Raw genomic sequence first — 25,041 nt, 5'->3', positions numbered from 1 at the left:
ATTTTGGCTCTAGGCCAGTCCTAGGAGGTATAGTTTTGAATCTGGGTTGATCCAAATGCTGATCCAATCCAGAGCAGATCTAGAAGTGCCAGAATAGCATCAAGGTCATTTCTAATCTATAGTGTCCCTGGAGACTCCTCTCCGAGGCCGACATCGCATGCTATGTTGGGAGTCCATTCTTTGGCCTGCTTGCAGATGGCTTAAGATGAGACTGATTGCTAGAGGTCTGTTGTTAGGCGACTATTCATTTTAGTGATTCATCTCAACATTCATTCAGAATTAGAATACTTGCTTTTACTAACTATGGCAGACTAAAAAAAAAAAAAAAACAAAACTGATCTCTTTTTCAGAATTACTTGATGGATGGTGAGAAAAAGGTGTTACTATGTAATGGTATGAATTCCAAACATACTAAGCAGAAGAAGTTGGTCATTTGATAATGTTTGGTGTTTTTATTCTTCTGAGCCAAGGTGAGGTAATCCATGTTTTGTTTCCTTTCTGTAAGACTGAAAATGATGAGAATGGCCAAGCAGAGAACTTTTCCATGGACCCACAACTGGAGAGGCAAGTGGAGACCATTCGCAACCTTGTTGACTCCTACATGTCCATCATCAACAAATGCATCCGAGATCTGATTCCAAAGACGATAATGCACCTTATGATCAATAATGTGAGTGACTCTAAACCATCTCTTTTTAACCTCTACTCCATCCTCCCTTGGAAATGAAGCACATTTTCTTGAGTTTCTTTGTGACATTTTGTGGATAACTGACATTCCCATTGCCCAGGTCAATAATTTTTCCTTTACAAATGGTGACTAATAGATGGGATAGAACTTAGGAGAGAAAATTTTAAACTTCTATCTACAGTACCAAGAAGTTCCTCACTGGTTCTCTTCTAGAAGGCTCCCTCCCTCACTGGTTCTCTTCTAGAAGGTTGTGTATTTGCTCATAATAAAGCAGAGCAAAAATACTGTTTTCATGGTCATAGTATACATTAATTGCAAAGCCAATAATGAAACCAAAGCCCAGGCTTCTAGACCTAGAGACTGAAGGCATGGGAAGTACTTTCCCCTGCATATACTCAATGTGTGTAGCTCTGTGTGAGTGTGGTTATTTCATCTTCTGTAAACCACAGAGTGCTGTTTCAACCTGGGAAAGGGCTTCTCTCCCCATCCCCTCGGATACCAAGTCAGTCAGCTCTGCTTTCCTAAGGACAATCCCAACCTCTCCTTTTCTGGTTATTCCTAGCAGTCCGGATGGGATACTTAAATTCTGTGGTCTGCTTTGGTTCCTTCAGTAGCCAACTTTCTAAAGTACAAACAATACAAGTGATTAGGTAAATTGTCTTTTAGGAAAGGAGGTTAAGAGGTATTTCGTAGCAGACTTTTCTGAACCTTGACAAGTCAGGCATCAGCAATTTTACTCCCCGTTGTCTTCTAAGGACATCGTTTCATTTAAACCAAGAACAGGAGCATTTCTTGTGAGAAATTAAGGTCAGACGGTAAAGTCACGAAAAGAACCCAAACCAGAGCTCAGGAGGAGCCTGGCTCGTGGCCTGCTTCTGCCGCCCTTCTGTGGGACTAAGGCAAGTCACTGCTGCGGGCCTGTCTCCCCGACCTGTAAAACACTGATCGTGGGAGCTGTTGCCCATTGGGGGATCACTCCAGAAGACAGTGTATGTGAAAACAAGTCGGCGGCTGTGGAAGATCTACAAATGCCCCTTCCCTGTATTTCAAGATTTACTTCAAAATGTCTGACAGTCCACTCACTGGCCATGACCCCCACATTCCTTGACTCCAGAACCCCCGGCACTCGTGTGCGCCACCTTGTCTTCAGCTCTGTTCACGTACATTTTGTGTGTCCAAGCAAGGTCAGCCGGAGGCTTTGAAGTCTAAGCAGCAGGTGAGCAATAAATGGGAAATGTGGAAACTGTGAGATGCCCTGTCAAGTTTGGTCAGTGGCCCGCTGTGGGACCTGAAGCAAATCATTCAGCCCCTCCAAGTTGGAGTCAGTCACTTTTAAATGTCAGTCAGAACACTGAGGTACAGCACAGACCTGATAAATAATCTTAAAAAACAAAAAGTGACTGTAAGCCATTGAGAAAAACCTAAGTATTCAACAAACAGTCTGTGTATTTTTAAAATTGCCCTCTTAGCTTTGTTTAAGTGAATTAGGTTGTTTTGCTGTGGTATAGGCAGGCACTTGCTTATTTAAACATTGTCCTGATTAAGGATCATTTATCTTTTTGCTGTTTCGTGGAGCATCATTAGCACGGCCACGGGTTCAAACGCGGCTTCGCCCTGTGGTATTCAATCTTCAGCACAGGAAACGGCACTTCCTGTCAAGAGCTGTGCCGAGCAGCTTGACACACATTAGCTAAAAGGGAAGAGAAATCCTACTGCAGATCGATTCTCCTTTTGCCTCCTCAAGCACAACACACACCCCACATGCACACACAGGAGGCAGGGCCCCTCCTCACCGCAGGTCGCTGGCTTTCATGGACTGGCCCAAACCTCACCTGCAGAATATTAGCCCTGGAGGGAAAGTGCCACTAGTTGTCTCGAGAGAGACCTCTGAGAAGTCATGAGAAAGGAGACTTCAATTAAGACCTGATCTTGGAGGTCAAACCTTGAAGCAGAGACTAACCAGAACGCCGAAAAGTCTAAGACATCACGTAATGCCAAATTTGTAGGAAGTCATGGTGGTCTCTGTTTGAAGAGATTTTTTTTTTTATAGCTACCAGAAATTAGTTTTACGTATCTAGAATGACTGTTATTTTTTTTTAACCTGCTTTTAAAACTGTATTTGTAATTTCATCTATTTAATATCCTTTATGTATTTTAAATTACATCTGCAATTCCGTATTTACCTCTATCCACCTCTGTATTAGTCTTCCTGTAAATGCTCTCGTATTCTCGAGGCATCTTATGGTACAGAAGCCTTTTTGTTCATTCCAGATGTGCCCTATCGAGTCCAAGGAAACACACCCAGCAAAACCCAGCACATCTGTGCAGCACAGTGCTAGGCGCTTGCCTTGAGATCCCCACAGGAGAGGATCGGTAACAGAATCGCAACCAGAAAGCTCAGTTTCACTGCTAATTCTGAGTTTTACCCTCTGAACCCAGCGCTTCTATAAATGGCTCTGGGTGGGAAAGTTAGAGATTCCTCCAGAACCAGTAAGGGCCTGAAACGGGGTCTCCTGCTCCTCCCTGGTCTCTCTAAAGCACTGCTCTGGACTTTCCTCTTGGAAATGGGAATGGCTGCCCAGCCTTCTGGGAAAGCATGTGTTTCAGCCAGTTTTCATGAAGTTCAGCATTTGGTGGGCAGTTTCCTTTGAAAGTTTACATTAAGCGTTCTGCCACTCAGGTCTCCATATGGGATTGTTTAAGGAGTTTAAAGCCCAGCAATAAATGCCTGGCTTCAGACATACTGTAAGCCTTTGTCTACTGAAATGCAGCAGCTGTTTCATTACTTAAGCATACCAGGTAACAGCGGCACAAAGAAACAGCAAGTTTATGACAGGCAGTCATGCCAGATAGGCTACAGCCAGAGCAGCTCAGGACCTTAAGGCTCACACACACACAGACTCACCCCACCCCGAGCAAGCCCACCCGGATGGCCTCACCTCTAATTCTCTATCAGAATCAAGGAACTGGACCCAACTTTATTCTAAAATGTGCATGGCCAAAGGGCACAACCACCCTCTGGATACCTGTTACTTTCCCCAGCTTTTACAAGGAGAAATTGAGTCCCTGAGAGGTCCACAACCTGGACTGAAATCCACGTCTTCTCTCTCACATTCCAGCGCCTGCGCCATTTCACGGTAGAACAGGGTCAGGAGAACTCGGCCCTGACGGTATGGGGCGTCCACCCCCACAGGGCATATACACAAGGCTGTCTTCCCAGAAGCTAAATTGCCCTGGAAGATTTAATTAGAATGTGTTTGAATATGAGAAACAATGCTCCAAGATTGGAACCATTGTTTCTCACATTCGAATAAACCCAGAAAATACAAAGTAGAATGTAAAAGCTTTTATGGATTCTTTTTAAAACCCAGATACAAAACCTGGAGGCATTTCACACTTGGAATGCACGCGGCAGCCTGTGCCCCGGGACCCCTGGAGGTCCACGTCCCCTCTCCAGGGCCATGGGCACTTTGGTGGAAAATTGGTAACATGTGTCCTAGTTTAAAAACGTACTGTAACTTTAATGTGAATGAAGTGTTATTTTTAATGTTCATTATTTGAGTGGAAAACACATCTTAAATACCAGAACTTTATTCTGGTATTTATACCACTGATCTGTTTCTATAGGCCAAGCGTCCCCCACCAGATCAGGGCCAGGCCTGAGCCCCTCTGCCCCCGACCCCCACCCTCAGGGTCACACTGTCTGGATTCTTACACCGTAGGTTCGCTTTACCTGCTTCTGAACTTCAGAGTCATGAGCTCATGCCTCTTCTGTTTGCTCCACAGAAGGTTTGTGAGTCAACAGAGGCTACTCTTTGAAGAAGGAAAACTTCCTTGGTAGTTACCCGAACTGAATCCCTGGTGGGGGAAAAGGGGGCTTAAATATGTGTAGAGAGTAGTGAGAACTCAAACAAGTTTCAAAATTCTAGCCCACCCCCTCCCCACTCCCAGGACTGAACAAAATTCAGCTTCTCAGTGAAATGTTTATGTGTGTGTTACGTGAGTGAGAGAGGTCACCAGGCTCAGAACGGCCACCCTCCCATCCAGAAACAGAGATTCGTAGGAAACAGTTCCCTGGCAGCTGATCTGTATGCAACCCCCCGAAACGTCCCCTCTGTGAATGTATTAAAATGGTCTCCATCATAACAAAGAAGGTTCAAGATGCAAAATACACAGGTAGCCATCAAAGGGTTAAAGCCAGAAAGTGCAAACCACGTAGAGCATTTTTAATGGCTTCACATTCCTGTACACTCTGCAGTGGGACCCGGTGCCGTGAGGCCTGTTTACCCAGCCCAGAGACGGAGCTGGAGCGGGATTTCTCATGTGAGAACTTTGGAAACCATGCAAAGAGGTATAGGTTATAAGGTGTTATAATTCAAAGCATAAATATTGTTTCAGATCTCACATCCAAGGAACAATTCATTTGTTAGGTTCTGAGGCCTCTTCTATAGGCTGCCGCCTCGAAGGCCTCTGATTGCCTTACAGAATCCTTGGTTCAGATGTTTGTACCACTGACACACAAACTATGCAGAAAGTCCCTGAAGTGTCTGGAAACTCCCCGAAGTCTCCCCACCCCTGTCTTCATTCCAAACTCCCGTTACAGCATCACAAAGCTGGGCTACCAGGAAGAGAGAAGAGTCTAAAGTTTTGCCTAAGTGCAAAATAAAATGTTCCCCCGTGCTCTGTATTCAACTGTAACTTGATGTCGGCACTACTGCGGCAGCCCTCGGTCACGCTCCTGCCTGAACACACCTAATGCCCATCCAGTCTGCATAAAGAAAAGAGTAATGGCCTTTGTGGATTGAGCACCGTTTGCTGGGTGTCCTGCTAGGCGCTTCATATTCATTCTTTACCCAAACCTCACAGTTCTTAAAACAGATGCTACCAGGATCCTCTTTTATAGGTGCTGAACCTGAGTTTCAAAAACCCATAAGTGTCAGAGCTGGGACGCACATCCAGACCCGTCTCCTTCCAAAGCCTGTGTTCTTCACCCACATGCTGTATTGCCATTTTCTCTCATCCTAATGACGATTCGTTCCCAGCATCGCCAAAGCTTTTGGACAGGAGGCAAATTTCAGTGTGTAACATGTCGATGTGGAAGATTCAAAGCAGATCTTTGACGAGAATGCTGAAACAGCCCCTTGTGGTTTTATTTCGTGGTTTGACAGTTGATTCTTAATTCAGACCTGCTTTAAATCTATCCTTGGAAGGATCTTCTTTTCGTTTGTATTTCATAGATCCTAAGTGAGACTCCAGCAAGACGTAAAGCTTCAAAAGAGTTTAACCCAACTGATGGTCCATGCCAGGAAAATTTTCTGGTTTGGAGTCCTAAGCCGTACCATGTTTCCAAGTGCGTCCACACACCCAACAATGGAAGGCTTGTGCAGGGCTGGGCCTCCTTGGGTACATGTGTTCAGAAGTGAACAAATCTTCAAGGAGGGGAATGAAATATTCCTAACCCTTTCCTCCTGCCTCTCCTCCAAACGTGCCTCTCTGGTTCCATTTGATTTTCCATCCTCCCAAAGCTCTCGTCTCATGAGTAAGACTCTGCAGTAGCCTTCCGATGGGCCAGTTTCCACTCCCTGCCTTTCAGACTCCCTTTGTCATCCCCAGATTAACTTCCCAAGGACTCTCTTTCATGGCTCCGCTCTCTTGCCTCTCATTACCCCGGCTGCCAGGTGGGTAAGTCACCACTCTTCCCAGGCGCTCACGGCCTTCACGGTGTACCCCAGGGTCACTGGCCAAACTGACCCACCACGACTGCATGACCCTCTCGTGGGAACCAGACTCAGGGAACCGAGTGTTGATGAGACCACTTGATCTCTGACTCACGCCTGGTTGACAGAATGTGTGTGAGGAACACTCTTTTATTTGGCCACCGTGGAATTATGGTTTAGCTGGATTTTTGACTAGTAGAAATATTTATATGTTGGGTGCATTTAAAAGTAATGAGGCTTTGTGTTTTAGAATTTTGTCATCTCCGAATTGAAAATTTAACCGTCACCCAGGAGCCTTGAGCATGTACTTAACAGGTGTTCTGTATTCCGTCTGAACTTAAAAATGATTAAATATGCTTGATTTTGGCCTTTCTGGGACGTATCCAGTGACCCTAGATAACATTTAGCCTTCTCATGTAACACAGAAACTGAAAACCTGGGGTAGTTTATTTTTCTAGGTTCAAGTTAATTAATAGACCTCCTGCAGCACTGTAGCTAGGGAAGCTTAGGTTGAGGGTACAGCTCAGTGGCAGAGTGTGTGTTTAGCATGCACAAGGCCCTGGGCTCCATCCATTGATGGAGCCCAGGGCCTTGTGCACGCTAAACATAAATTGTCTTTGCTAAACATAAAGATGCTTAAACATAAATTGTCTTTGCTAAACACTCAATCACAGTAAGAGAAGGAGGGAAGTTGAATGAACATTAAGCTTCAAGTCAGAAGATTGTAGATGAAAAGGAGTGCTACATGACCTTGTGCAAGTTACTTAAACTCTCTGAACTTGTTTCTGCGTCTGTAAAATTGGAATGATCCATTTTCATCAGTATGTGGTAAGAATTAAGTGACAAAACCTGAGAAGACCCCAGGACATACCATATTTTATTGATTCTCACATTCATTTTTTTTACATTTAATATTTCTGAAATGAAGATATATCTTACATTCTAAAGTACCTTGATATTCTGTCCAGAATTAATTGTGTTTTTTCTTTGTCAGTGTCACGCATAGTTGTGTCTTAAAATAGCTGATGTCTTAGATTTGATGAAATGTGAGGGTCTGGTCTTTTAGGGTTGTGCAACATATATATCCTCTCCATTCTCATCCTACTACAAACAAAACGCCCCTCCCCTGAGACCAAGCATATTATTCATAATTTAGTTTGTTTTTGCATTTCCGTTATAATTTGAAGCCTCATGCCAGTCCTCATCCTTGTTAACTAGTTTTTACCACAAACTTCCAGAAAAAAAAAGAGTGCTTCTCTTTTTTAAAAATGAACTTACATAGTTACATGCCTAGGTATAGTTATATTTCAGATTTAATAAGTGTCCCCGTATTTGTATTAGCTCTACTTTGGGACAACTTTAAAAGTTGAAGTCCTAATTTTCCAGTGAGTTTGGTGAAATCTGGCCAAAGGATGGGGAGTGTCGAGGAATGGAAGACTCGAGTTGCGACCCAGTCTCCACACCACACCGTCATCTTCTGCTTAGCTTGTGGTCCCCCCGTCCCCGACAGGCCAAGCAGATGAGTGGCTGCTGTTCCGGCGGTGGCAGGGTTTGGCCCCCTGTCACTGTCTCTGTGTCCCTCAGTGTGGACAGCCAGAAGGCAGCGGGAAAACTGTTTCTTGGGCTAGTACGGAGGAGCGAGGGTAATGACAAGAGTAAGGGTAAAGTGGGAGTGCGCAGGACAGGGCACCTCCCCTTCCCGGGACAGCTGTGGACTTGCCCACAGACTCTGGCTGCCACGCTCATGCCTTCCAGGCCCCCGTTCATTCCCGCTGTTCCTCCTCTCTGATGCCCGGGCAGGTGAAGGACTTCATCAACTCGGAGCTCCTGGCGCAGCTGTACTCTTCAGAGGACCAGAACACTCTCATGGAGGAATCGGCCGAGCAGGCTCAGCGCCGAGACGAGATGCTCCGGATGTACCAAGCCCTGAAAGAAGCCCTGGTGATCATTGGTGACATCAACACTGCCACCGTGTCCACTCCGGCCCCACCTCCCGTGGATGACTCCTGGATTCAGTACTCCCGCAGGTAGGAGGTTGGCCCTGCAGCCCCCAGGGCCCCTGGGCTGGTCCAGAATCACCTCCAAGAAAGCTTCCCCAAACCAGAGTGATCCAAAGAGAAAGGAGAAACGGTTCTCCGGGGGCCAGAGGGAGGGCTCCGTCAAGAACAAGCACGAGGCAGCCGCACAACAGTCGTGAAAAGCACGGGCTCCACAAGTCCTCAAGGATGATGGAGCTAGAATTATGCTTTAGAAAAAGGGGGTTGCAGAATGTCATGTTGTGTCTGTGAAGCACAAAAGGCAACTTGTGCACAGGGAGGAAACAGACCCTCTCACGTATGTAGAATATAGCCTAAAGGACACCCAGAGACTGCCACGGGTGGTCTCCATGGAGCAGAGTGACACGAAGCTTACCGTTCACCATTCATCCTGTTAAGCCTTTTGACTTATATAAAACATATCTGAGTCACAGAGTCAGAAAATAAATTTTCAAAAGCAGAAAGAATGAAGCTTTTTAAAAGATAGATTCAAAACAAAAGTAACAGTGGACCCACCATGATCTGTCTCTCCTCAGGTCACCTCCACCAAGCCCCACCGCCCAAAGGAGGCCGACTCTAAGCACACCCCTCCCGAGGCCCACATCTGGCCGAGGACCGGCTCCTGCCATTCCCTCTCCAGGCCCCCACTCTGGGGCCCCTCCCGTCCCCTTCCGTCCAGGCCCCTTACCTCCTTTCCCCAGCAGCAGCGACACATTCGGAGCCCCTCCGCAAGTCCCATCGCGGCCCACGAGGGCCCCGCCCAGCGTCCCAAGGTAAGACGCAGAGCAGAAATCGGGAGGGGTGCTCTTGGTTCTCTTCTCATAGTACAACAGACAAAACTTATTTGAAAAAGGAGAATTGCGAACATCTTACCATAAGGTGTTCTCAATTTTCACATGCTCGGAGGTTGTGGGGGCGTGGGAAAACTTCTGAGCTTATTACACCATTTCAGAACCAGTATGTAGTCTTAAACCCTCTCACTTATCAACTGGCTCAGACTAAATGGGACCAAAGGAAACCAGGTCCCAGTGAATGGCATTTGGGCAGCCACTAGGGGACTGCAACAGGGCCTCTGGCTGGATCAGGGCAAGTGTGTGCTCCACAGTCCTGAGCACTTCAGGGTTAAGGCCTCACCTGCTCCAATACCAGAGGAATTCCAGAAAAACCTCTGCCCTGAGGAACTGGATCCATCTGCCCCTGAACTCATGATCCTTACCCTCTGTATCACTAACTTAAAACTAAGTACAATCCAGACGATTAGTTTGCAATTGGGTTTTAAAAGCTACACATGCCAATTTTTATACTACACAATGACAGCTGTGTGCACTGAGTCACCTGAGGACCAAAATGAAATGTAAGCGGCACAATCAGAGCATGAGGTGACAGCCCTCGGCAGGTAATAATGGTGATAAGAAGGGGGACCTTAAACTGGCAGACAGGGCTGTGGCAGGAAGAGCAGGTGCTTTGGAGTCAGACGAACTGGGTTGCTACAGGTCCTGGATGACTCATTTAACTCTGGGACATGAGCTTCTCATCTATAAGACAGCCATGTGGCCCAGACCCAGCGTGGCCAGGCCTTGAGAGTCTAATGAATTGCAAGAACCATGGTTGTGACTGGCGTGATCACCACGCTGGCCCTAATCAAAGAGTGCACTTGTGTGATCTCACTCCTATCATTTTTTTTCTTTAAATTCAATAGACTTGGTTTACAATTACTTGGAACTGAGCTGAAGTTCTAGTGAAAATGGTAGCAGCTGACATTCACGGTGCTCTCAGTATGTGTTAGGCATTGTCGTACAGACTTCATGCATACCTTTTGTCTCAAGCTCACCACAGTGAGACAGGTTATCACTATTACAGATAGGTGCTGAGGCCAGGCGGGTGGTGCAGGCCTGTAATCCCAATGACTTGGAAGGCTGTGGCAGGAGGATTGCAAGTTGGAGTCCAGCCTCAGCAACTTAGCAAGACCTGGTCTCCAAATAAAAAGAACTAGGGATGTGGCTCGTGGTAAAGTACCCCTGTGTTCAATGCCCAATACAAAACAACAACAACAACAACAACAACAAAAAAGCACATAAGCACCAAGGTTAAGCAGCTTGCCCAAGGCCACTTAGTCCTAAGGGAGTTGACACCAGAGGTCTCCACCTCGGCACTGCTAACGGCCTTGCTGTGGCTGGCCACCCTGTACATGGTGAGATGTTCAGCATCCCTGGCCTCTGCCCACTAACTGCAGTTCCAGTCCCCTAGTTGTGACTGATGAAAAAAGCTTTACACATGGCCAACATCCCTTTGAGGGGCAAAACATCCACGTGAGAGCCACCACACTGTAGCATTCCAAAGAAATTCCCTTCCACATATCAAACCCAGATTTCATCACTGAACCCTGCTGCAATCAAGATCAAGTTGATTGTTTTAGAGAACCTCAAATTGGCTGGGAAATGATGCCAGGAAGGTATGGAGGCCACTGTGAGAGAAGGGAGCCTTGAACCCTGCCGTTCTGTCTATTCGGCTACGAGAAGGAACCAGAGCCACCTGGAGTACTGTCCTTGTGAATGGCTGTGCATGCCCTGTCTGCTCGCTTGACTGCTTTGCCTCCCGGTTTCAGATAAGCCAGCCTGCTGGTTCCCCTTAGAAAACCAGCTTTGGGATGCTCGGCTGCTTTGCTGAGCAGGGTGGAGCTGCACTTGGTATTTAGGAGCTCACACGCGCCTGACACGCAGTCAGGCGGAATCCGCAGCCCAAGTGACGGCCAGGCCTGAGTGGCAGCGCTAGAAAGGGGGGCCATGGGGTTGAGAGAGACTGAATGGGGGAATTCGTAAGGCAACAGTGGCGCTATTCACAATTTCTAGAATACTCCCAAGCTAGAGCCAGATTTAACTTGATCTGGCCTTGCAAAAAGTCCCAAATTTAAAACAAACGAGAGTAAAGCGTCAAAGAAGAAAGTTGATGGTGGTTTTATGCTGAGCCTTCAAGTTTTGGTGCCAGTTCAGCACATCGGGAGGGAAATCCCTGGGGGCGGGGGGGGGGGGTCACCTGAGAGAAAGCAAGAAAGACTGTGTCAGAATCTGTACGCCTATTAAAGTTTAGCTGTAGATGGAGAATTCTGACCACATAAAGTCTGTTTTTAATAAAAGCCAGATCAGGAATCCTACCAAATGCAAGCCAGAAATGTGGTTTAAGATTTCAAAAAAAAAAAAAAAAGAGAGAGAGAGAAAGAAAAGAAAGAAAAAGAGAAAGAAAAGGGGGAAAATGAAGAAAGCTCTTATTGGAATGTCACTTCATTCTGTTTATTTATACATTTGTTTCTTTTCATGATTTGCTCCATTTTCTCTATTAAGAACTAAAAACGTTGAGATGCCATTATCCATCATCTCCAAGAAAACAACCCTTGGCTTTCCCAACAAGGGAGTTTGATTTTTTTTTTCTCCAAGTTCCTTTGCTTTCTTAAGGGACCTTTCTCCTCTTTTATCTGAAACCAGAAACCCATAACATGACAAGACAGCAGGAAAGGTGTCCCGCCAGCTCCCTGTTGAGCCTTAATATTACAAAGGCAATAACCGAAGTGTTAGAGGCAAGAGATTCTGCCACTCGGCCTGTGCCCAGGCTGACTTTTCTTCTGGATACTTCGAGACTTTGTTAGCAAGTTGTGATCTTGACTTTGAAGAGCACATATACTCTCATTCTAACCCTGTTCAGAAGTAATCAACGCCCTTGCAATTGTACAGAAACCCTGTTCTGCCTTTTACCAAAGTGTTATTCTGTCTTTCCACTCCAGTGTACAGGGAGAGAAGGGGGAGAGATGGTGGAGTCACTGTTGGCTCAGCTTTTCTCAGCTGCTCAGGCTGTGCTGGTCTGTGTGCATGGAGCCTTTCAGGAAGCGGGCAGGCAGCGCTGCAAACTGCATGTCTGTTTTAATTAATTCCACCTGAACCAGAGGAGCATCTCCAGCTCAAAGAGACCCACTAGTATAGCTGCTTCTGCCATTAGTAAATTGACTGTACACAGATCTGAGATTTGTGGAGCATTGCCTATTACCAGAATATCCGGATGGTCCCCTCCCCTCTTACCTCCATTCAACTTCTCTAAAGGGGCTAAACCCTGTTTGAAAATGCACACCAGGAGTGCATTTCTTTAGCAAGATTATCTTAAGCAGACATCACTACCCTTCTTTAGGGTCCCTGTTGTATTAATTGAAGACACTAATCTTCATCCGACATTGTTTTTTAGAGCTGATGTTTCTACTTTCAGTTACAGCTTCTTAAAATTAGTTAATTGGAAATCACAGTCCTTGACATTAACAGAACAAATTAACTGAAGCAGAGTGTGTTTTTCCTGGCAATAGCTCACTCTGGCATTATTTCACTCATTTGTCTTCTCCCCTTTCTTTGGACAAAGCTATTTTGCAACGGTCGAAGGGGAATAAGGGTGGGAGGGCAGGGTCTCTATCCAAGCAGGAATAAACTTCATTTACTTCATCCATCTTCCATCCAAACACACACACACAAAAAAAAAAAAAATTAAAAATAGAAATACTTTCTTTTAACCACCCTTGTTCACCAAGTCAAATGGTATCTTTTAAAAATGGCAAAACTGAATCATTCAAGAGCGTTTGACTTTTATTCCAGCTCCTCTATGTGATGAAAACTGATGAAAGCCAATAAAAGGCCTGTTGAAATAGTCTCTGATGAGCCCCACGAGGAAGCCCATGACCCCACAGTGTGAGAACAGCCCCCAAGTAGCCTCAGGATGATCCCAGAGGTTCCCACTTAGGTCCACTCTTCGACTTTACATGCACACGTTCCAAGTCTTAGCCCAATCCCACGTTGCAATAGTTTGACTAAATCAGTCACACCCAAGGGTTTCCAAATTCTTCTTCATCAACAATCAATGCCCTTGTTTTTTTATTTACAAAGATAAAAGCCATTTAGTTCTCAGGTTCAATTTTGTTTTACGTGTTGACCTTGATGGTGTGCAGTGTTATAGCTCTTTTACATATTTTATAAACTGATGTGATTGACAGTGCAGAATCCCTTTCACTTGGGGATCAAGTCTCCTTGTTTTTCATTTTTCCAGCCAGTCCCCAGATTTTAAGTAAGGACAAACCCACGATTCTTATATGAGTATGTGTTTACATCCCTCGTATCAAGGTTTGGTTCCATGAAGGATGAAGCTGCTGAGCCTTGAAGTCGTGGGCTAAGTGTACATGAGATTAAGCTGCCGGTGGGACTGGCCTGGGTCTGCTTCCCCTGCAGTCGCATACTGGAACCGCCCTGCCTTTCTCCCTCCGCAGCAGCCCTCTAAAAGCCTGACTTTTTTTTAGCAGCTGAGTGTCATTTGAACAAATGATGAACTCACCTCGTGATCTGGGATGTCAGACGCTAGCTTTCCGTTTTCCTCACCCTCCTTCCCCTTTAAAGAACAAATAAAGTCTATAACTAGATACTCTGATTTTTCAGAGAACAGTTTTTGTTTTTGGCAACTGGATTTAAAATCAAGCAAATTTTTTTTTTTCCAAAAGTATAATTGCTAGGTATATAGCTCAGTTGTTGGAGTGCTTACCCAGCATCTCTCTCTCTCTCTCTCTCTCTCTCTCTCTCACACACACACACACACACACACACACACACAAGCATAATTTCAAAGAACTTGTTCTTTTTGATTCTTAGTATTTTAAGGCATCTCGTGAGGCAATGGTGTTAGAAAATTTGTCACTGAAACCCCCAAATTAATAATTTGTTGCAGGTTTAACGTGAGCTGTCAGGATGCTTAATATACTTTAATGGAAAATGGAATTGTGTCCACATGCTGTTCATGGAAGAAAAGGTCCCCTTTCATTTAAGCCCCTCCATTAGAAAACCCATCAAAGCCTCATTTCAACGTCACAGTGATTTGGGTTGCAAGGTAGTATTCACTGGGGTGAATCAATGGTTAAGGTCAGGGTTTTTCATTCTTCAGGTCTTTAAGTGAAAGGAAAACCAGTTTGGTGGTTTCCCTCTGGGTCTATAGCACACTTGAGTCTCCTCTACACAAACATCTCCATCCTGCCGCGGCCAGAGGACTGGCATTGTGTTTGGGCAAGGCCCAGACACCAAAAGCAAGAGAGCTGAAGGTCAGAGGTGGGTAGAGGCTGCTCCGAAGGGTCAAGACAGACCCCAGTCTGCCTTTCTGCTTTCAGAGTTTCCCTCATCTTACTCTTCCAACCTTCCAATGTTGCAGGGGGATAAAAGAAGAAAATGAGAAAGGATCTACATAAGGCAAAAAGAAATGCAGACATTCAGCAGTAACTCCAACCTGGAGTCGCTGAGGCTCAGTGCTAACTGGCATTAAGTCAGCCAAACATAACTGCTTCCACTCCCATGACAAATAACAGCAAATAGCTCTGTCATTGTTCTCTTTGGAGCTCCAAATTGCTCCGCTTCAGCCCCTGCAGGGAGAGCCTTTCTGAGCTCAGGGTACCCAGCCCTGCCCCTTCTCACCTGATTGATGGAGGAAGAAAGCCAAGACAGGAGCCTGGCAGAGCAGCCACCAGCTGGTGAAAAACTGCACAGTTAATGACTATTATTCTTCCTGTGGGCAGTCAGCCGCAAATTGTCACCAGTTGGAATCTGCTGAATGTTCCTATATACAACTTGATGCCAGCTCAAAGAGAAGGAGAAAAAAAAAAATATCGACCAGTATAAGTAGATTCCCAGACCAGTATAAGGACCTCTGTTTCATCACTACGATATTTTATTTCCCTCTCTGTAAAAAAAAAAAAAAGAAAGAAAAGAAAAAGATTGTTGACTTTACGAGGAAGCCTCACAGTCGGACAGTTCTGCTTCCACTCGAGCTTTCAGTGGCTTAGAGGTTCGTGGCACACGAACAGCTCTTTCACCTTTAAATTAATCCAAGCAGCAAATTATAAGAATGGGCTGCTGGGGGCTTTCTCCTTCCCTCTGACTTCTCGGCTTCTCTGAAAGATTAAAAGTGACATTTAAATCACGCTTACTAGACTGGCCTTAGCCACCAAAAGTCAGGAAATTAAAACTGAAAATGTAAATGTTGCATCTCTCCCCGAGAATGTGCCACACAGGCCGACCTCCGGCGACATAAGAAAGGCGTTGTGCATTCGGCTGACGGTTTGATGGCTTTGGCCTGCATGTCATAATTTTATTGTGGCTTAAATGCAGTTTTAAAATGCCCGGCGTTGAAATCCTTGAGCACTCTCGTGCCAACCTACCATGAGCACTGTCTGAGGATCCGCTCATCTAAACACAGCACGTACTTACACCCTTTAGTGGCCAAATGAGCTCCATCTGGCCTACCCAAGGCTGGAGCCAAAATCACATGACACTCTTGGTCTGGCCGGTATTCTCACTACAGAGTGGTGTTGGAAAGGCGTTGGGTTTGAGGGAATGTGCGTGTTTATTGATGCCACATTTCTTGAGTATTTAGATGAAGTTTAGATCACATGGCAACTCTGACCAAAAATAGAATTCCTACACGGGGCACAGTCTGAAGCCACGCGGTACCCAGGCAGCCTCGCCACGTTGTGGTCCTTTCCTTTCATTCTGGCTGCTTCTCAGGCATCAGGGCCATGTGACAGGCAAAAACCACAAATACCAAGTGCTCTGATTTCTTATTTTTAACTGTGCCCATGAGCACTAAGAAACGTCCACTCCTGTCTTCCAGTCCGAATTATCAGTTCACATGAGTCGTAGAACACATTCCATGCAAGGACCAGGAAAAATGTGTAATCAAAACGGCAAGCAGCAAACCCCCCAGCTGCTCGCAATCAGGGGCAAGTGGAGGCCTCCGAGCCTCAGAGACACGGGGGCTCCCAGGTCTCCACAGTCACCCTTTCTCCCCACCGGGATTCACTTAAACACCAGAACAGGGGACCAGGCAGAAAGGCTCTTCTCACTGACCCCAGAGGAAGCCCATAGATGGCAGGCGTGCACGTCCAGTGAGTTCCCTTCCGTCCCCGGTGTCTGTGGGGTCTTTGTTTTCGTTTGTTTGGAAAGGCTAAAGCACCCACTAAGAGAATCAGGGGAGACCACGGGTAACCACAGAGTAGACGCAGCAGCACAGGAGCAGGCCGAGTTTGGAGGGTCATTTTGAAAATGATGAGAAGACAGTGCAAGAAGGCCCCCGGTAGCCTTGAGTAGGATTTGGAAAAAATGGTCCCATTTTACAAGGGAACGCACAGTTTGCCTCCACCATGTGCATACTCGGTGCAGCGGGTTTCGGGTTTCGGTGAGGCGGTGTGATCTCATTTGTCTTCCACCTGCTTCCTTACATAAATAAGCATTTGTGGAATTTCATGTATCTCGGAGCCTATCATGTTTCTCATCCAGGAGGAGGCCTTTGACGAGAGTGAGAGATGACAAAAAGCCTTAAAGGTGCTGTGCGGTCCAGAGGGTGGTCTTTGAAATCATCTCACTTGGAACAGATAGTTACATAAGATTTACATACGATACTTTCTGCACCATGTTTATTTTTTTCAAGTTTATATTAGGATTGTACTCAGAGTCTTTTTTTTTTAAAGAAAAAAATTCCCACAAGCAAATCTTCCTTTTCATATCATGCTCAAAGGCATACGCTGCAAAGTCCACCCACTGCCCTGCCATTAGGTCACCATTCATTGAGGGAAAGCCATAAAAACTGATTTTTTAAAATAACTTAAGTTCCTTTTTGCTTCTCAGTAGTATTGGAAAATATTTTAATAACTAAAATAATAAAACTTCATGTGAGGTGGGTTCTATAATATCTTAATTAGTGCCTCTTGGGGTGGAAAAAAATAAGGAAACATTAGTGAATGTGTTAACTAGAGAAACCATTGCAGTAATTTCCCTCCACACATCTAGGTCTGAAGTCAAAATAAAATCCATGCTCTGCAAATTATTTGCATGAAAGCAGACTTACAGTTTTTGCTCTAACAATAGTAGCCCCCACAACTGAATTACTTGAACAGAAAAAATCCCAGGAGACTTAGATTAATTTATTTAAATTTCTATAGCTTACTTTAGGAATCTGTAATGAAATATGTTGTATAATTACTTGACTTGTGTTAGTATTTCCAACACTCTAAATTACTCTGTCACCATCTTAATATTTAATACCTGAAAAACCAATAAGTATATTGAAAGTTAATTAATTTTTAAGCATGCTGCTTTTGAATAAACACACTAAAACAGTGCTTTACTTTTGCTTAAAACTTGAGTGTATGTTTCATTGCATCTTATAGTATTGATTCCTTTTTTTTTTCTTTTACTTTGTCTCCTCTCACACTTACTGGTCATTCCTGGTCTTCTAACTAGACAACTTGGGGACACCTGTGCCAGTAGCCACTGCATTTTCCCCAAGTACCCTTCCCTGCGGGCAGAGTTTGAGAAAATACATTGAAAACATTGCAATTTGTAAATACCGTCAAAATCTCCATAGACTATTTGCAGTTTTCACTTAAAATGTTATGATTTTTGTCATGGAAGTTTACATTTCTGTTTTCTTTCCTATGAACCTCTTACTACTTTTTAAAGTGCATTTTGATATAAAAATGTGTAGCTGGAGTAATGAAAGTACCACTTTTATCTCCAGAGAGCAGTAAGAACCAAGGCTTTAGAATACCCCCCTTTACGGACACTGTGCTGCCTGCACCCCTCCTGGGTACCCCCATTCTTCCGATTTCCTCCTTTGCTCGGCTGGGCCCTACACCCTATGGTATAGAACAGTCTTCTTTGGGTTACTTATGTGGGACACCTGCCTTCTAGCTGTGTTTGGCAGGCAGCAGGATGAGGTAATAATCAGAAGAAAATGTTCTGGTTCTTGGGCCTCATCCACGGACAACATTATTCAAAACAGTTCTCTGTGGGTGAGAACAGAGTTGCTCTGAGATCCCTCCATCTAACATTCTCTAGGAGTCTGGAGGAACAAAACTGGTGACTTTTTTGATGCCTTCTGGAATAACGGAAATATAAATGATATGAGCCACAGCCTAGCCTTTCGGGGCTGTTTACGGCCGGCTAGATGTGTGGGAGAGAGGCGAGAGCCTGCCATTGGCAAACCTTCCGGCCTGGCCTCCCCAAGTCCGGCGCGGTCTGGGGCACAGCCTCCGTGGCCCTACGGCCGTGTTTTCCTAAAAGCATATTTTGTGAGCGCTTTCTCCGGGCGACGGCAGGCTTTGTAAGACAGATGCCTGAAGGACATATGGTTTCCATAGATTTTTCGTCTAGACTAGCTTTATTTAGGGACTTTTAGTCTGAATTGGTCTAGTTAAAGCTTGGGCAGGAGCTTGTATAAAAACTTAAAATGTGGGCATACCACTGAGGTGTAAGGCAAAAAGTTTGACTGCTTATTGGCGAGAGATTAAAAGGGATTGGTTGAAAATTTCCTTCAGGTTAAGTGATTGTGATCATCTCGTGTGCCCCCTCCTCCGCTCCACCCCCACAATCTGTCCAAAATGGAAAGAAAGGCACACCTCAAAAGCCTGATAACTGTTAGATTCATACATTCCTTACTGTTGTTCTGAGTAAATTCTTGTGTCCCAGTTGTGTGTGTGTGTGTGTGTGTGTGTGTGTGTGTGTGTCAGAAGGCGCTAATTCTCTTTGCAGACTCTTTACACAGCCCAGGGGACATATGATTTCTTGCCCTTTTAGCACCAATTTTTACAAACACAGCATTTTTCTCATTTTAAAAAAGTGCCCAACAAGCCACCAAGTAAAAGAGACTTAACGGGCAGGAGTCTCGCAATGCCATGAACCAACAATGGAAATTCCGTTTTAAGATGTGGTTTTTGAGCCAGTGTCAAAGACTCGTTCAGAAACAATATGATCCTTTCAGAGGAAAAGAATTACTTCTGGTCATGCCCAGAAACCAGCCTTGTGCTCCCTCTTGTGAGGGCTAAGGCTGCAGACCCGGTCCCAGATGAATTGCATCAGGGCGGGAGACCCAGAGGGGAGAAACGGGCCGCTGAGTCCCCACCGGGACCATCTCTTGGCTCCTTGCTAAGTGTCTGCTGGACTTGGTTGTTTATTTGTTCACAGACTTGGCAGGTTGCGAGCACAGCGCCTCTCTCTGTTTCTCTGTTTGCTTTCGAATTTTTTGTTTTTAAAATTTGAGCTCTAAGGCATGTTAGAGCTCCTCCTGCTGGATTTTTTTTTTTTAATCACTGGACCCTGATTAGTCCACGGCAATTCTTTGTCTCCATTTTTGCCACTCGGACTGATAGAAATGCAAAAAGAATATCATGTGGTACATTTAAAACTGGCTGTCACATCCACCAGGAATTGAGTCAGGCAGGAATGAAACAATCGGAGCAAAACACCCTCTCCAGGTGCTCAAAGTCCTCATGCTCTTTTTTGATTATTTAAAAGAAAAAATTGTTTTTTAAAGAATTGGAAAGTTAACTTTTCTCACAGTATTTGTAGCCATAGTTACCCTCTGGGGTGAGCCCTCAGTCACACACTCAGGCCTGACAGGTGCCTGCATCCTCCAAGACAAAACAACTTCCCATCTGCCTGGAACAGAAATGGGTTTTACTTTTGCTAAGATTCAGAGTGTCGTCTTTCTCCTCCCTCCGTCACCTTTTCTTCTCCCTGTCTTGAATGACCGAGGGATGCACGTCTGGAAGGGGAAGGTTCTCGGGAGCAGGTTCTCAGTCCTTCTTCCTTGACTGTAGCCTCTGCCACCCCCTCCCCAGGTCCCAATGGGAGGGCTGTGCAGGGAGGAGAGAGGGCACAGAAAGTTCCACCCCCTCTGCCATCCACGGGAGTGTGTTCTGTGGCTCTTAAGTTCTCAGGGGCCTTTTTGCAGAAAAGAAGCTGAGTAGAAAGGGGGGAATACGGGAAGGAGAGAAGGGGGGGTGGGCAGGAAGGGAGGGAGGAGAGAGGCAGTTAGGAGTACTCCTAACTTAATTCACAGCCCTGTCCTTGTGAATTCCTTTAGAACCCCTCGGGTTCTCCCCGACTGCCCTCCTCTGGCCTCTGCGTCTTTGCTTCCCCTTCGTCCTCTCGGCTGACCAGTTATCATTGATGTAATGCAGAGGACAAAAGATAAAAACATCTCAAAAGAACCCCTTGCAGGTACCACATTTTCATACAGCTGAAGATCCTCTCCATTATCTGTTCTGGAACTCTTTTAGGACTTGGGACAAGACAGTCACTTTGCTACTTAAGATAGAGAACAGACCCCACTGGAGTTTCCAATCCACCCCTGCTTTTCCTTTCTCTTCTCTCCTCCTCACATCCCTCTCTTCCTCCTGGCATGCCAGCCCTCAAGACTTCCCCTGCTTTCAGGAAGTCCTAAGCCCAGCCTCCTCCCCCCTCCAGGCTGGGGCTCCCGGTGCTGCTCCCGAAGCACAGAAGGACCTGAGCACAGCCCATGGTGGCCACTCCCCACCTGCCTCTCCCCAGCCCCAGGGCAGGAGCTACCTCACCCTTAGCACAGTCCAGGGCTTACTGAGGGAAGGAAGGATACGAGATGAGCTGACCTGCAATGCTAACCAAAATCTATCTCGGCATGGCCCAAAACATTTTACGAACCACTTCTCTTTCCATTGAAAACGCTGCCTGAGCAAATGTCACCGCAAAATTCCTTTTAGAAACCATGAACTGAGCAGCGTTTATGTGGCAAGTCACCCCCGTAAGCTGCCTTTTGCCACAGTCACCGAAAGGGGCTGTGTTGGCTCCCCTACCTTTGAGGGAAATCCAGGCCAGGTATTTAGGATGAAGGAAAGGGTGACAAGGCAAAGCATATTCTGATTTAATATTCCATGAGTTGATTCATATTTTCCCAGTGACATACAATATAACATCAGAGGTACATTCTCACAAAGGAAAGAACTTTCAGCTCTAATATGCAGCAAGAATCATATTAGAGAATTCCTTAAATCCTTTAAATGGACTCCAAGTCTTACATTCTTTCCATCATCTACTGCAAAATATTCTAGGACAGTATTGGCTTAGAAGGCATTACTTAAGCCCCCAAAGGCCAAAACTCTGCTGGATGGCATCCTATGTATTTTTGATAATATATTATTTTCCACATGAAGAAAATCATGGCAGCATTTTTCTAAATTTAACCTCATGCCTCTAAATATGTAAAAGCTATTTACTTAGCTCAATAAATGATAGATGCTCAAAATAAGAAGCAAAGTGCAAACACAGTGCTGAAATTTAAAACACTGTCCCCTCATCAGGTCTCCAGGAGGAGACCTTCCAAAGAGGAGGGAGTGGTTGAGGGCCACAGTTGCCTTTCAGTCTCACCAGAGGTGAGCTCTGGCCTGGCTGAGCCATGGTCCACTCCCTCACACACATGCACTGACCTGCAGACTGGGAGGGGTCGCAGAAGGTGCTGGGGGAGACCAGAGTGTGAGGTGCAGCCTCAGTCCACCTAGGTTCAGAATCCTGCTCAGATGGTGAGATATGCATGCTTGCCCCAACTCTGAAAACAGCACAAGGACTAAATAATTCACAAGAATCATGGAGAAATGAGGCATTTCAATTCCTGAAATTCAAGAAACTTTTACTTGTTTGTTTGTTCTCAAAGAAACTCCAGATGTAGCCAAAAGAAAGAGGTGCCTTACTCCTAGTGGTTCAGTAGACAAGTCTTCATTACCGATTGGAGCAAGTTGGTAACAGATTCTAGGACCTGTATAGAAACCTGGGATGTACGACTGCCATGATCCTAGATGTGATTGAATCTAAATTTTTGACACAGTTATATTTTAGAGCTTTGAGTATATTTGATAAGCAGAACTTGTAGTATAAAAGAAACCTGTGTGTCATTTTTTAACACAAATAACTATCCTCTTGGGCAGACATCTCTGGAAGTGTCAACCTTTGTGTACCTTTTTTGAATTTTTTTCCAGGGGAGTCACCTAATTAGATTGGGTTTCAAACATACCCTCCCAAAGGTGAGAACTGGAATGCACAGTTAGACATGTTTGCTGTCTATACCGTTTCCATAAACCACAGTGGTTCTCAAAACAGGACCAGCAGCATCGGCATCATGGGGAACTTGTTAGAAATGTCCCACCCCTTAGCAACTCTGGGTAGCACCTAGCAACCTGGCTCTAAGAAGCCCTCCAGGGACTCCCCAAGCCAGGGGCACTTTGAGAACCACTGCCTAGACGGTACCAGTAGAGGGGCCTGAGGGGAGGAATCCTGGCCTGTGGGTCATGAGATCTGGGTAGGCCGCGGTCTGCAGAAAGACGAGCCATTTTGGAAATCCAGGTTGTGCCACCTGGAATGCAGAAGCCAGACACCAAACACACAGCAGTCCCAGCCCGGCCCCAGGCCAAGACACCACAGGCGTTGCCCTGTAGAAGTTTCCCTGGCCTGACTGGCCACACGGCATGAGCACTGCAGGCCAGCTCACCCAAAGAAGGGCAGGGGGAATTTCATTTCTTCTATTCTTAAAAGACGATAAAATGAGAGAAGAAGGCAACTGATGACTTCTTTCCTCTTATCAGTGAAGCCACTTTCTGCCCACAATGCCACCCACCCTGCAGGAGCATTTGACTTTCTTACAAAATTTGCCATTGTCCAAAGTACTGTAAAAGATTCATCCCTGCAGCTACAAATACAACTCCCAGTATTACATCTTCCCTTTGATTTGGAAGCAGAAATATGGCTCTTCTATCGTAACCATAAACCACCCACACACACCACAGTGTTTCAATAAATACTAAATGATACAAGATGCTCCACTTTAATATAATGGGTTTCTTAACGAAGCCATCACTAAACAAAGCAACTGAGGAAAATTGGGTACAAAACAAATAACTTTGCTTTGCCCGAAACAAACTGTCTTGTGAGGTGAATGTCTTTGGAAACTCTTTAAATGGTTAAGAGCTGGACCAATGAAATGAACTTGAACATGAACCTTAAATGTCTTTCTGGTGTTGCAGTTGGCAAGCATCTTGGCTTATCAAGGCAATTCACCCTGAATTGCTTCTCTTGAGTTGCTTTTTTAGTAGACTTTTACACATAGATCACTGTTTTTATTGTCTCAGAAATAAAATAATGCTGGTTTCTTCCAGAATGGCTGAGTTGGGGGCTTTTTAGAATTTTTAATTACTAAGTACATGTGTGGATTCTTTAACCTGAAACTGGGCATATTTCAAAGACATCTTCATCATTTTGAGAGAACAGTATGGAAATTGTGTCTTATTCTTCCAATCTTCAGTTCACTGACAGCTATCAAAGCCTTTTTCAACACAAAGCCTAGGGACACCCTTGAAGAACTCATAAGTGAAGAGAATTTCCTCATTTATTTTGGGAAAAAAAGATACAATGATTCAAGGACCATGCTGAGTTCTGGGTAGGAACAAAACCAGCAGCAGACCAGGCACAACCAGGAGTGTGGGTTCTCCTGCGCCTTCTTCCTTACGCAGCTGCTGCTGCTGTTGGCCTTTTATCCCACCAGCATGGCCCAAGGACGGATGAAGGCTAACGAGAATGTGCTGTGCCTTCAGAGCATGGAGTTTCCCCACTCTCCATCCCACCATTGAGCCCTCCCTTCAGTTCTCATTGTTTAATTCCCAGTCTCTTGCACTCATTGTAGACTCACGTTCCCTTACAACTTACAACTTGTATAAGCAGCATTCAAAATCCTGTTTGCCCTTGTCCTAACAACATTATTCTATTTCTGAGCTTCTTGGAGTACACTCAGACCATGGATTACAGAACTTTTCCCCATCATTCCATTATTGAAATGTGGTGCTGGTGTAAAACCACTTGCACGTTTGTCTTATGCCACCCATCTGCCACTCTGAATAGATCCTGAGCTCTTTAAAACCGTACAGCAGGATGCAGTCCACACAGTACATGCTCATCATGGAGTCATTCCTGCAATATGCAACTAGGAATCCCGTGATGTGTCTCGGATTTCTACGTCTCGGGTGAGAAAATGTCATCTCCAGAGGTCACCTGGTTACTTTTCAAACTCCCCAAGGGCAAGGAGAGATGTTTTGTGGGTTCGTGACTGCACAGTTTGCCCACTGGAGTTGGAATCCACATCCTCTGACTTCTGGCCCAGGACTTTTGCTATGTAAACAGATTGCCTCCAACTTAAGCCACTGACCATGGCCTCAGCCACATGGTATCCCCGGCCTCTATCCTACCCTGGATAAACGTCTTCATTAGGCACCTCTCAGTCTTTTATTTGTCCACTATTCAACAAATATTTATCTGCTGCCCTATAACCACCTTGTACTAAATGCTGACTATACATAATAAATGCAACACAGGTGTCCCTTCTCAAAGGACTTTAACCTCTGGGGGAGCACAGGCAATGATCTATTAAATATATGATCACAGAGTTAAATGCTATGAAATTCACAAACACTATGAAGTGGTGGGTGGTGGGGAGGAGTGGAATCACAGGCTAGTCTGGAAGGACAGAGGAATGACATTCAAGCCAAAAAAAGGACCAAAAGAGAACCCATGAGCATCCATTCATCTAGTTACAACCCTTGGTCTAGGCTGTCACATTCGCATAAAACAATGTCCAGTTTACCACACCATTCTGTGACCTGCCTCTTGCTAATTTCTAGCCTGAGATCTATTTTTTTTCCAAATGAAATTGTCTATTAATTTCATTACTATCTGGTAGAGTTTCC

At 45.2% G+C, this 25,041-nt stretch overlaps 1 protein-coding gene across 1 annotated transcript in view; it reads left to right on the top strand.

Moving 5' to 3' along the window:
* The window catches only part of Dnm3 (dynamin 3), a 431,668-nt gene that overhangs the window by 395,431 nt on the left and 11,196 nt on the right, over positions 1-25,041 (top strand). Inside the window, exons 17-19 of the mRNA XM_026388451.2 lie at positions 506-670; positions 8,206-8,432; positions 8,978-9,214. Of these exons, the coding sequence (XP_026244236.1) occupies positions 506-670; positions 8,206-8,432; positions 8,978-9,214 (629 nt within the window). The remainder of the gene's footprint in view (positions 1-505; positions 671-8,205; positions 8,433-8,977; positions 9,215-25,041) is intronic.

Source organism: Urocitellus parryii, chromosome 9, assembly GCF_045843805.1.
Source record: "Urocitellus parryii isolate mUroPar1 chromosome 9, mUroPar1.hap1, whole genome shotgun sequence".
In the NCBI taxonomy this organism is placed as follows: Eukaryota; Metazoa; Chordata; class Mammalia; order Rodentia; family Sciuridae; genus Urocitellus; species Urocitellus parryii.
This window is presented reverse-complemented; position numbering and strand designations above follow the sequence as displayed.